The sequence below is a fragment of the Semicossyphus pulcher genome, unplaced genomic scaffold (assembly GCF_022749685.1).
Source record: "Semicossyphus pulcher isolate SPU_LCO1_2020_fin unplaced genomic scaffold, fSemPul1.0.p SCAF_13, whole genome shotgun sequence".
NCBI lineage: Eukaryota > Metazoa > Chordata > Actinopteri > Labriformes > Labridae > Semicossyphus > Semicossyphus pulcher.
Genome location: NW_027211637.1, coordinates 31838917 through 31852500, shown reverse-complemented (window position 1 = coordinate 31852500; position 13584 = coordinate 31838917). Strand labels below are relative to the sequence as shown.

Below are 13584 nucleotides of genomic sequence, written 5' to 3'. Positions count from 1 at the left end.
TTTAATCTGCAGCTTCAATTACCTGCGCACACGTTTACACACACTCTGTGTGTGTTTATCTCCACAGGAACATGTGTAACACCCAAACATGATGAACGTCTGCTGATCACACTGATCGATAAACACGGGACACAAACAGGAAGAGAGAGTTTGTTCTGATGTTTCTTAAAGACGGAAATGATTCATGATCGTTTCTACGTCAGATCTCTCGCTCGCTCTCGCTCGTGTCCCTCTGGTGTTCGCTGCTGCTATATTTAGCTGTTTCACTGTTTCAGTGCAGTGATGCTGAGTGTGTGTTTTAATAACTCTCAAACTATCAGCTGATTTATTCTTCAATTAAAACCCTCCACTTCCTCCTCTTTCCCTCGCTCAGTCTGTCGTCCCTGCAGACGTCCTGGTTACTCCTCTCTTTCATGATGTTTATCAGTTTTATACAGTCCTGAACTCGACGCCTGCCCTCCTCTCAAACTGCACAGTCTGTTTCACACCACTGAGAATAAGCTCGAATAGTCAAATAATAAATTAATATGATAAATAAATACTGTTAGCTGCTCATGTTGCTAAAGTAAAACACCAGCAGCTCCTGAACTTTCCGACATTTAAAGCTTTTTATTTGACATTTCTTCTGACAGTAATTAAAACGGGTTTTATGGCAAAGAATAATATATATATAAACACGATCATTTTTTCTACATCGATAAAACTCTTTTTATCAGGTTATCGCTGCTCGTTTGAGTTTCCTGAAGGAAGCCTGGAGACAGCAGACGTTTGGTACTGAAGAAGTTAGTTTATGTACATGCATTAGTTGTTTAACATTTTAACACTCTTTTGTTCTTAAAGCGATTGGTATTAAACGTTTCAGTCTCAGGTGTCTCAGGTGTTTCTCTGAGGCTCTGTAGCAGACAGGACACAAGGAGGGGCTGCTAGCCAATCTGCTGCTATCAATGCTAGCTCAGTTTTTAGGTGAGGATACCTGAGGTGTTATCGTTAGCCGAATTATCCTCAGAGGTGTCCTCCTCTCTGAAACCAACTACCTGTTGATTAAAAGCAGTCAAACACTAACTGAAAGCAGTCTCATGTTAAAGTCAGTGTTTCTGCTCTGCCCTTTGGTGGGGCGTCAGGGGGCCGCGAGCCGAGCTAATGCTAACTTTAGCTTAGCTTGTTTCCATTTTAACTCTCAGACATCGAATGACTTGAGCTAATAACGACCAGAATCTGACGCTGACGTTGATGAGACTTTGAACCGTAAGAAAAAAGCTGCTTGGAAATGTTTCATGTCCAGAATGTGACAAACGCAGGCTGCTTCCTGTTGTTGTGAACACTTTGAGCTGTTTCTATAGGCTGCTCGATCGGTCAGGACGGAGTGTAAACAATCCAGAGTTTTCATCATTATTGACATCATTATTTTCAATCCGATTGATCCCGTATCAGGACTGTTTTATCGCCCAGCTCACACGTTCACAGACATCACTCTGAGCTCGGGATCAGAGGCTGCATGAGTTCTTCTGTGTGAAATGTGCTGTACAAATACTTACCTTTCCTCTCCTCCCTCTCTCTCTCTCTCTTTTCCTCTTTCCTGCTGTTTTTTTCTTTCCTGCTGTTTTCAATTTCATGTCTGACTGGTTTAATTCTGCGCTCTCTCTCCGCCCCGCTCCCATTAGCGCTGTAATAATGGTAAATCTAATGGGCAGTAAAAGTGAGAGCTGAGCTGCTTCTGCTGCAGACTGGACTCTGAGTGTGTGTGATGAATATTTGATACTGCAGCTGTTTGTACACACACACACACACACACACACACACACACACACACACACACAGTTATATACATCTAGAGTTCATTTACATTCAGTTACAGTTGTGGTGGAGCCTGACTGACCGTGTCTCAGTTATTTAAGCAGCACAGTGAGCACTGAGCTGCATTCAAACCTTTTTAAATGTTGTTCAAATATAAAGTGAGGGCAGTAAAGTAGTTTATGTTGCTGTTATACTCTTACAGCTGTGCTACGGTGCCCCTGATGGCTCAGTGCTCTATAACTCAAAACATATAACAAGCACGCCGAGCTGTGCGCATCACTTTTTAGTGTCCTCCGGAAACGGTTTCAGTTGTAGTCTGTGCCACTTGTTTGAGGTCTTCATGGGACCAAACTGAACCAACAGGTGTGGTCTGTCCATCCATTGTCCTCCGCTTAGTGGAGCTCGGTCACAGTGGCCCAGACGCCCCTCTCCTCAGTAACGTGTTCCAGCTCCTCCTGGGGGGTTCTGACGCGTTCCCAGGCCAGGTGGGATCCATAATCCCTCCCACCAGCTCTGGTTCTTCCCCGGGGGTCTCAAACCAGTTGGACGTGCCCGGAAATCCTCCACAGGGAGGCGCCCAGGAGGCATCCAAATCAGATGCCCGAACCACCTCAACTGGCTCCTGTCGATGCGAAGGAGTAGCGGCTCTACTCCGAGCTCTCTCCGGGTGTCTGAGCCCTGCAGAGCAAACTCATTCCTGCCGTGTTTATTTGAGTTCTCATCCTTTCGGTCACGACCCAGAGCTCGTGACCACGGGTGAGGGCTGGAGCGTAGATCCACTGGTAAATCGAGAGCTTTGCCTTCAGGCTCAGCTCCCTCTTCACCACGACGGTCCGGTACAACGCCCGCATTACTGCTGCACCGAACCACCTGTCAATCTCACGATGCATTTTACCCTCACCGTGAACAAGACCCCGACATACTCAAACTCCTTCACTGGAGGCAGAGACTCACTCCCCACCCGGAGGGAGCAATCCACTGTTTTCTGGCAGAGAACCACGGCCTCAGACGTGCAGGTGCTGACTCGCATCCCAACCGCGTCGCACTCGGCTGCAAACCGTCCCTGCTGGAGGTCCCAGCTCGATGAAGCCAACAGAACCACATCATCTGCAGAAAGCAGAGATGCACCTTGAGATCCTGTCCAGTTCTTTTTTCTGGTTGGTGCCCGTCTCCCAAACTTTACTAACCATCACCACTTTGAAGCACACTCGTCCAGTTTGCATGACGAGGCCTCGACAGCTGACGAATGGATCAGTCTTTCTCCAAGCTCGCTGGCATGTGTGTCACCGTTCTTTTGCTCTTATAATCTGATCCTTAATCAGCCATGGCGTCATGCAGGTTACACACAGCACCTTGATTGTTCAGTACCAGAATGAGACCCGGACACAATGAAACATGGGCTGCACAGGTCAGGGCTGGGTCTCTGGTCTTATAGTCCCGGTCGACCCATGAAGACGATCGCTTGTTTCCTCCTGTTGGTGGAGGTGTTCTCTGACGCCCGCTTGAGTCTGTTTAAAGTCATTTATCAGAAACATCATAGTTTGTCACACGAGGTGAAGCTAAAGACCGTCAGGGTTCTGCAGAGCTCCTTCAGTGGAACGTCCAGCTGTTAACCTGCAGGTAAACACCGTTACAGGTGTTCAGCTGTTAAATATTTACAACACACACTCTGCACAGTCAGCACGCACCCACCTCTGCTTCTGTATAGGAACACACAGCTGCTGAGTGTGTGTGTGTGTGTGTTGATCTATAGCGCAGTATAAAACCTTCCTCCTCAGATGATCAGTATCTGTTTTATTTCTTCTTCATTTGTTTTCTTACGTCCATCAGTTTCTCCTCTTTTATCTGTCAGTTTTATGTATGTGTGTGTGTGTGTGTGTGTGTGTGTGTGTGTGCGTGTGTGCGTGTGTGCGTGCGTGCGTGCGTGCGTGCGTGCTGCAGTCTTTTTAATGTCTAATTTAATGACATCCGATGTGATGAACAAGCGTCTGTGTGTGTGTGTGTGTGTGTGTGTGTGTTTGGTAGTAAAGCTTCTCATTGAGCTCCATAAAAACACGACAAACATCCTCTCCTTCCTCCTGGTCTTCTATCCACTTCCCTCGTCCCCTCCTTTCCTCCCCTTTTTTGTTTCCTTTCCTCCCCTGTCATGTCTTATCTCCCTTCATACCCACTTCTCTCCTCATCTCCTCTTGCTGCTTCTTTCCTCTGCTTTCTTTCTCTCGTCTCCTTATCGCTTCCTCTGTTACATGCACGCCAAGGCTAGAAACCAATACTTACTGAGCATGTGCAACTTTCATTGGTCTTAATTTTGACCCTTACCCTGCACCGTAGATCAAGTTTTGGAATTAGTCTGGGTGTTCATCCTGCAGCAGTGAAACAGGCTGTAATGGCTGCAACATAATCCTTGATGGGTCAAAGGTCGTCCACTACAAGTTCTTGTTGTTTCCACTGACAGGCTCAGATTGTTATTCTAAGTGTGTGACAACATGACAGAAAGGATCCCTACAGAGATAGACCTTTTTGTTACAGAGGAAGATGATTGTTTTAACCACACACAGACGTTACATCGCTCTCTGCACACACACCAGACTCCATTCAGAAAAACACTGAAAAAAACTAACACAGGAACATTGTCGGCATGTTAAATTAACCCTTTGAGGACAATGAGCAGAGGCTGACTGAAGAGGAGGAGCCACAAAACAGGAAGCTGTCGTGATGCCCAAAACTTAATTCCCTCCTCAGTCATTGTAGTTGTATTGTCTCTGCTGTTGGTGTGTCGTCCCCTCCTGGCACTCACTGTGAGTGTTTGTGGAGCTTTAAAGGCTCTTAAAGTGTTACAGAGACTCAGACACAGCAGAGTTACACACTGTTTAATCCACCACGAAGCTTTCATTTGTCTCAGCGGAAATCACTGAAAAAAGCTGCTTTTATTGATGTCAGTAGAGCCATCTGTAACTCCTCTCCTCCTCTCCTCGCCTCCTCGTCTCCTCAGACGTGTCGGGCAGTGCGGTCGGGGGTCACGGAGGCTCTCAGGGCGACAGAGGAGGTCTGGGTTCGGTCCTCAGAGACCTGGTGAAGCCGGGTGACGAGAACCTGCGAGAGATGAACAAGAAGCTGCAGAACATGTTGGAGGAGCAGCTGACCAAGAACATGCACCTGCAGAAGGTAACGCATGCACACACACACAGACACACACACACACACACACACACACACACACACACACACACACACACACACACACACACACACTCTGCAGTCACCTTGACAGAGGACAGCAGCTGTAAACTTCAGACTTTTGTTTTTGTGTTTTTGTGGTTCAAACTTTGTGATGTTTGTCAGATTAAATAATTGATCACTAATCTGCATCAGATGTCAGATGTGATGAGAAAGATTATTGGAAGCAGATTTATATTAATGAGTAAAGTCACAGCTGCAACAAGTGATTGATTTCCTGATTCATCGATTAACTGTCGATCTAATCTTAATCAGTTTCCTGAAACACAAGAAGAAGACAAAGTATCTGCAGCTTCCTGTCGTTTAGGAGGAGAGAAAGCAGAACATATTCACATTAAACAAGCAGTGATCACACAGTGACGCAGCGATCACTTCACAGCAGAAAACACACCACGTGATGTTCTGATTATTGATTATTGATTCAGATTAAAGTTGATCATTAAGGTTTTCTGTGTCTGTCATCATAAACTGAATGTTTGGCTCTAAAGACTGAGACGTCTCCGGCCTTCTGATTGGTCTAAGATGAAGTCAGCTCCTGCAGCACGTTTACAGCTGAACAGAAAATATGACGTTATATATATATAGATATATATATTTATTTATATATATATAGATATATATATATATTTATATGTATATGTTATTAGATATTAGAAGCACAAACGATCAAAAGCATGCTCTGCTTTCAGAACACATTTTTTGCTGCGACTCACAAATATTTTTATGCAAACTGAATCCAGTTTAGATGAAACGTTTTAAACGTGATGTCCCCTTTTCAATGATTGGCTTTGTTCCCACCAACAGTCAAAGGACTGATGGACAGATGAGTTGTTTACTGAATATAATTATTATATATAATATTAATGAACGGGCGAATAAATCCATCATGTAAACACAGCAGATTTATGAATGACAGAATAAACGCTGGATGATGTTCGACGACTCAAAATGAAGAATATATCAAAGATAAAACTCCTGATCTTAAATATTTTCAGTTTTTCCAGCAGCAGTTTAAAAAGTCAACAGTGAACTGTGAGAATGATTTTAGGTGTATAATAACAGAACACTCTCTCCCTCTGTAGAACCTGGAGTTTTTGTCCCAGGAATTAGTCCGTTTCAGTAAGGACAGTCCAGGTGAAAGTGCAGCCGGGTCGGGATGAGACTATCACCTGGACCCAGCAGTCCATACCTCCTCCGCTTAGCTGGAAAGTGTGGGCTGGGCTCTGACTAACACCTGGACTCGACACCTTCCATTCCTCTTCCCTGCGTTCATGAACCTAAGACCTGCTGTGGGCTTCAACTACTGTCTGGAGACGTCGTGACTTTACCACCTCACTCAGCCTGCTGGGCTAAGACTAAATGCTGGAATCTGTCCATCCTTTGTTTCTCAAACTGTGAGTTTTAAAGGAGTAGAAGAAGAAACACCTGAGGGGACGGAAAGTTGGGCTCAGCTCATTTATGTTGCTATTGAATGTACTGTAATTAGACTGCACCGTTCAGTTCCTCGGGTCCTGGCTACGACCTGGAAAACACGCGTCGTAACAGACTTTTACTTTCACTGGTTTCTATGTCTCTGTCGGGTTCTGGCTATGTCCTGGAATACACAACATATGTATCTTAACTGACTGAATTATTGATTGGTTTCTGTGTGCAGTAACTCTGTTGTGATCTGGCTACTTCCTGGGCTTCTGTCTGCAATCTGCAGCTACTTCAGTACTAATATATTTGAAACTCTAAAAACCTCTTTATCACAGGTCGACTTGTTTTTAACCGCTCAGCTTTCAGCAACGTGTTTGTGTGAAGACGTTCAGCTGAACTTTAAAAGTTTATTTCTGCAGGTTTTTAGGGTTTAAATACAAAGTTATGATTCACCACCAGGTGTTAGACTTACCTGACAAAGTTAAGAGTCCACCTCCAACTGAAAAGAAAACAGAACAGACGCAGTGTGGAAAGAGCTGATCACCAAACTGGATGAAGACTTCACAGTTGAACCAAACTCCATTTAAAAAACGAGCATTTTAACGTAGTTAGTTCAAAGCATGAACTGGATGAAGTAGTTATTTCAGCCTCCTTTCAGGCTGTTTGTTTTGGCTTCATGGCGCTGCAGTCAGACAGATTTCAGCCGAGTGTTATCCGACCGTTAGCATCTACGTTAAAAGATGCTAACGCTCAGAAAACACCAAATTAAAACTATTTTCTGAAGCGTTTCGAGTAAGAACCTCTGTCAGAGTTAATCGACCATTTAACGTTTTAGTTTCGCTTAAAAGTCAGATTAGTTTTTTGAGCTGCTTAGCAGACTCTTAAATTAGCTAACGACATTAGCCTGTTAGCCTGTAATGAATCACAAATTAAGCACGTCAGGCAGAGTAGATTTGTTTTGATGTTGGAGCCTCATACCTCAGTTTCGCTCACATTCTTATTATTTGAAACTTTCTCTGGCTATTGTTTAAGCTAACGTTATAAACAACAACATGCAGCTTCTTTTGTTCTGGCGGAGCGGGTTGGAGAACATTCAGAGTCCAGACATCTTTCTTCAAGCTAACTCGCTACATCCACAACATTTAGCGACAGAATAGTCTCCCCACATTCACTAAATATTTCCTTTTTCTATGTTATTTAACATTTTGAGGAAACTGAAACTCAGCTGGTGATCTTCAAAGTCGGCCCTGGCTATGTCTTGGAGCAAACATATTCTGTATTCACATGAACAGATTGTATGTTTTCCCTGTTTTAAGGTTCGTGTCGGGCCGTGGTTATCTGCTGGCCTTTCACTTTTGTCTGTCTTAACATGTTTTGACTTTTGTGTTTTTTCCGGCTTCGATGTGAAACGTTTTATTTATTGGCTTCAAACACTCTGCGATGGGAAATGGTTCAAACGCTCATCTTTCTCATCTGATATTGTAAAACTTGTTTTGGGGTTCAAAAGAAAAGTTCCTGAATTAATTTGTGTATTAAGATTTTTTTAATGCATGAAAATCAGAAAAGTGAGAAAGTATTTTAAAAATGAGCTTAATTTTTTTCTTTTGGGGTAAAAACTTTAAACGAGCTGGTTTTAGGTTCGTTCAAACTGGGATGCAAAATGGCTCAATGAAAACTAGACGATTGTCTGCATCTCTTTGCTTCTTATCCCCAGGGCCGTGTCTATGACTTGGATCACATAAACTGTAATTTGTTTGCACTTTTAATTTTTGTGACTTATTTGAATCCCTTCTTGGGACACCAAATGGTGCAGTAAAAAACAAAAGTGAAACTTTCAGCTTCGGCTGCTTTCCTGCAACAGAGTTCTTTAATCTTGCTGCCGGGCCGGGTCTACTTCCTGCTTTAAACAACATATTATTATTTGGACTGTATCCTGAATCTGCTTCTGTTCTCTGTGATCACGTAAAAGATATATGAAATTTAACTCTTTGACAGGAAGTGGAAGACAAACACTTCCTGTCTGCTCTGCCTTTGTTTTGTTTTTCTACGGACACTGACTATGTCCTGGATTGAACATCTGCTACAAGCTGCTTCTGATGACCGGGATGTGACTATATCCTGGTCATTACGCTTGTATCAGGCTGTGTGTTTTACGTTGTACCTGCCTGTATATATTTCTGCTTTATTTTTGTTTGTACACTGCAAAAAAAGGTGACTTTGTTTTACAGTGCAGCTCTGACTTCTGAGGAAGGAGAGTCTCACAAGATGTTTTAGACCAACGTTTAGATGTTCTTACACATTTAAATAATAAGAAAAGCATTGAGATGAAGGAACTCTGAGCAGACGGTCGAGCTGCACTGTACAACAGTCTCCGAGTCTGCACCGGACAGACTGAGCGGGATCGGTCTATGTGCTGGGCAGCGCCTGATGCTTTGTTTTTGTTTGTAATGTTAAAGTCTGTATATATTCACGCGCTGTGATATGACTTCTAACTGTATGAAGAATCAACTGATCTATTTATGAGACCGATATCGATCATGACGCTAATTATTGTAACGAGAAAAATATAAAATATTGTCTGAAGACGACGTTTCTGTGGTTTTCATTCAAAAAACATGACGTATTTTAATCTTAAAGCTTCGGTCGTTTTCAAGTGATCATCGTCTGTAAGTTTCATCTGCTTTTTAATTCATGACAGATTTTAATGTCTTTTAAATGTAACGTTGCCAAAGTTCTTTGTGGATTCAGGACGCGTTACCAGTTAGCGCGTTGAGCTAACAGTGAACATCTTATTCTTATAAAAAAGTTATAAACAGACACAAATGTTTTTCCTTTAGCTTCATGTGAAGCGTCTGACTTCACCCTGACCCGACCCACCGGGGTCCCTGCTTTAATTAGTGCTTTTTAAAAATACCATGTCGAGGTAAATAAACACGCTACAGAGCTGCTTCAACGTTTGGATCAAAAAAAGGCTAAACTTTATTTATATGTAATTTAGAGACAAGCTGGGAAACGATCTAAACCCAGGCTCAGCTCATTTCTGTTAAATGTACTGTAATCAGACTGCACCGTTCAGTGCCTCGGGTCCTGGCTACCACCTGGAAAAACACACAAATCTTTACTTCCACTGGTTTCTGTGTCTCTCTGTCGGGTTCTGGCTATGTCCTGGAATACACAAGATATGCATCTCAATGGTTTCTATGTGCAGGAACTCTGTGATCCGTTTTCCTGGGCTTTCTGTCTGCAGTCTGCTAATACTTCAGTACCAACATATTTGAAACTCTACAAGAATATTCTGAGTGATTATAATCAAAGACGTTAACATTTCTTTATATGTTCCAGGTTCCTCTCAGGTGTAAAGAATGTGGCTCAAAATGCTTTAAAATAAGGGAAACACGCGCACCGACTGTTTTACATAAAAACTGATGGAGTCATAATAAAGTAAATAAGTTTGAAAGTAATTAAACATTTAACAACTACTATCATATTGGGCTTGGTCTACTTCCTGGACGTTGTGTTTGAGGAGACGTCCCTTCAGTTTTAATCTCTTAAAAGAAGTTTTCTCATTAAATCAGCTAAAAGTTGAATGAAGTTTGGTCCTCGTGTTCTCTTTTAATCTCTGCAGGTGACAGTATATCAGCTCTGTGATTTGACTCCGCCCCCTGCTTCCTTCCCACAATCCTCTCTGTTTGTGTCGGATGAAACTCTCTCGGTAAAGTTTGCTGATGGAGGTCGAGTTCGGGGTTTCTCAGCGGGGAGACGCCGCCTCGCTCAGCGCTAATTAGCTGTCCGCTACTTCCTGTCCCGCAGAGAGAGACAGATTAGAGAGGTGACCGCTCGGCGCTGACGGGGTCCGCCTTAACGAGATAGCGTCTGATTGGTCGGGCCGAGGGGTTAATTGAAGGGGAGGAAGCGATGAGTTCTTTAAAATGTGTTTTAATTAAAAGGAAGCTCAGAGGAGACGGACTGTTCCGTCTGTAACCCGTCTGTCTGAATGTAACCCGTCTGTCTGTCTGTCTGTCTGAATGTTTCTGTCTCGATCATCTCAAACTTCATTTAATAACTTTCATGTTTCCGAGCGGCGTCGCTGCCGTTTAAATTTCTCAGACGAACGAAATGTTTTTAAATTCAATATTTTGCTCACAAACTAGTTTAAGGAGGAAACATGAGGAGGTGACAAGGACAAATGAAAGGAGAGAGGAGGAAATGGAGAAAGGGTAAGGATGAAGAGAAAGAGGAGAGGGCAAAGAGGGGAGGACAGAAATGAGAGGAGGGGTCACAAAGAGGAGAGAGGAAAGGAGAGAAGGGGTGAGGAGTGATGAGAGGATTAAAAACAGGAGATAAAAGAGAGGGAGGGGGCAGAGGGGAGGATGAGAGGAGGGTGAAAAGGGCAGGAGGTGAAATGAAATAAGAGATTAGAGGAGAGGGGATGAAAGGAGAGAAAGAAAGAGGTCAAAATGAGACAAGGGGGTGAAACAGTAGAAGAGTGGAGGAGCAGAGATGGTGCTGAAGGAGAGGAGGAGAGGAGCAGAGATGGTGCTCAAGGAGAGGAGAGGAGATGGTGCTCAAGGAGAGGAGGAGAGGAGGTGAAAGATGAGTAGGAGGGTGGAGGAGCAGAGATGGTGCTCAAGGAGAGGAGCAGAGATGGTGCTCAAGGAGAGGAGGAGAGGAGGTGAAACAGTAGGAGAGTGGAGGAGTGGAGAGGAGTTGAAAGAGTCTCCGTACATGCTTGCTGCTTTGTGAAGCAGTATTTGAGCTACATGCTAACGTTAGCATGCTTAAAAGCTTCCAAAGATAACGCTAACATGCTAATGAACAACAGGTATAATGTTTACTATCTTAATTTAGCCTGTTAGCATGCTAACTAGCTTAGTAGCGGTAAACCTGAAGTACAGCTGAGGCTGATGGGAGTGGCATCAGATCTGCAGGTCGTCGTTAAAAGTAATCGATTGCTCTGATGATCGATTGATCGGTTTGAGTCATTTTTTAAAGGACTGAAGAAAAAAGTGTGAAGATTATTTAGATACACGACATGTGTCAGACGCTCGATACCAGGGATGCTGAGGTGACGAGACGAGTCGGCACCTTTCAATGCATTCGAGCTAACAGTAGGACTGTGATTGAAGGTCCTCACAAGTACAGAAGAATATACTGTGTGAGGACCGCAGGATGATGATGTAACAGGGCTCCCTAATCGCCCCGGGAAACCAGGGGGGGAAGCCACCGCCATCCCAACATGTCTGACAGAGAGAGAGAGAGAGAGGAGAGAAGTCGGGTTACAGAGTTTAAAAAATTCACGAGTTTTCTCCTGCAGAGGCCCGCTAATTATAGACCTGTGTGTGTGTGTGTGTGTGTGTGTGTGTGTGTGTGTGCGTGTGTGTGTGTGTGTGCGCGTGTGCGCGTGTGTGTGTGTGTGCGCGCGTGTGTGTGTGTGTGTGTGTGTGTGATGACAGAATACATCAGTTTGTTCTCCAAAAACATTTGTGACAACACACCTAAGTAAACAACTATCAACCTTCCTTTATTCAGAACAACAGAGGACAGTAAACACAGCACCAGAGAGGACAGTGAATGCATCACTAGTTAGGACAGAGAATGTATTGTGTGACTACATCAAAATACAGCACCAGAGGACATTAAACGCATCATCAGAGAGAACAGAGAACGCATCATAAGCAGACAGTAAACGCAGCACAAGAGTAGAAATTCAAACATAAAGGAAAAAAAGGTAAATGCATCAACAGACACCAGAGAGGACAGTAAATGCATCACCAGAGGGGACAGTAAATGCATCACTAGTGAGGACACAGAACGCATTGTGTGAGAACATTAAAACACAAGATCAGAAAGGACAGTAAACGCATCACCAAGTAAACACCTCATGAGGGAGGACAGTAAAGGCATCACAAGGGAAGACTTGAACGCATCACAAAAGAGTAAACTAACACAACAAGGAAACCATTAAGGCATTGCCAGGAGAGACAGTGAATGCATCGTCAGACAGGAAAGCGAACATTACTAAGAGAGAAGAAGCATCAGCAAAGGAGACAGAAAAGGACTTGAATGCATCGCCAGAGAGAACAGAGCGTACATTACAAGGTAAGACTTGAATGCCTCACAAAAGAGGAAAGTAAATACACAATGAGGGAACCATAAAGGCAGAGAAGACAGTGAATGCATCGTCGTCTTCACACATCAGAGGAGACCGTATCACTAGAGAAGACAGTAAATTTACACATGAAAGGACAGTAAACACATCACCAGGGATACTTAAAGACATTGTAGAGAAGACAGTGAATGCATCGCCAGAGAGAGAAAATATTACCAGAGCAGAGAGTAAACATATAAATAATGTGAACAGTGAACGCATCGCCAAATAAGACGATAAGACATCACAGGTGTGAACGCATCACAGAGAAGAAAAAGATATCACTGGAAAAAAGCACAAACAGGACAGTGAATGCATCACAAGAGAGGAAAGTAAAGGCATCATTACAGAGAAGACATACAGTAAACACGTCACAGAAGAAGACAGTAAATGCATCACTGTTTATTCCTCTTTTGTCTTGTTTCATTTTTTATCTGAACTCACATCAACTTTACACACAGCCTTAAACAGACCGAACTCTGACTGTTAACACACACACACACACACACACACACACACACACACACGCAGAGTGCAGTGTGGGCCCCCAGAGGCCTCACGTATTGATTGGACTCTCAGTGTGTGTAATGAGAGCCGCTGCGTTTGTTTTTAGCTTCAGTGTGGGAGGAGAGAGATGTGGCACTGCGGCAACATGCACACATTAAAACACACACACACACACATACTTTAATGCACACACACATACTTTAATGCACACACACATACAGGTCCAATCAGAGCTGTCCGTGTCTTTATATAGACACACAGTGAGCGGTGTAGGAGGCTGTAATTGAGGAGGAACAGCCTGAGGTCTGATTACACAAACACCGCACACTTTATTTTTTCTTTACGTCGTTTGTCTTTTGTTCATTTCTTTTCTGTCTGAATTCTATTAGTTTGTTCCTTAATTTCTTTCACTCTGTTTCTCTTCTGTTTGTCACTCAGCCTGCTGTGAGTCGAGCTGCTGCTGTGTTCAGTTACTCCAC

General features: G+C 43.5%; 1 protein-coding gene across 3 annotated transcripts in view; it reads left to right on the top strand.

Annotated features, from left to right (window-relative positions):
* The window catches only part of gripap1 (GRIP1 associated protein 1), a 42103-nt gene extending 33070 nt beyond the window's left edge, over positions 1-9033 (top strand). For all 3 annotated transcript variants that reach the window (XM_069660141.1, XM_069660140.1, XM_069660139.1), the window contains 2 exons: positions 4787-4959; positions 6114-9033. In XM_069660141.1, coding sequence (XP_069516242.1) covers positions 4787-4959; positions 6114-6191 — 251 coding nt within the window. In that variant the 3' untranslated portion in view covers positions 6192-9033. The remainder of the gene's footprint in view (positions 1-4786; positions 4960-6113) is intronic.
* The last annotated feature ends 4551 nt before the right edge of the window (positions 9034-13584 follow it).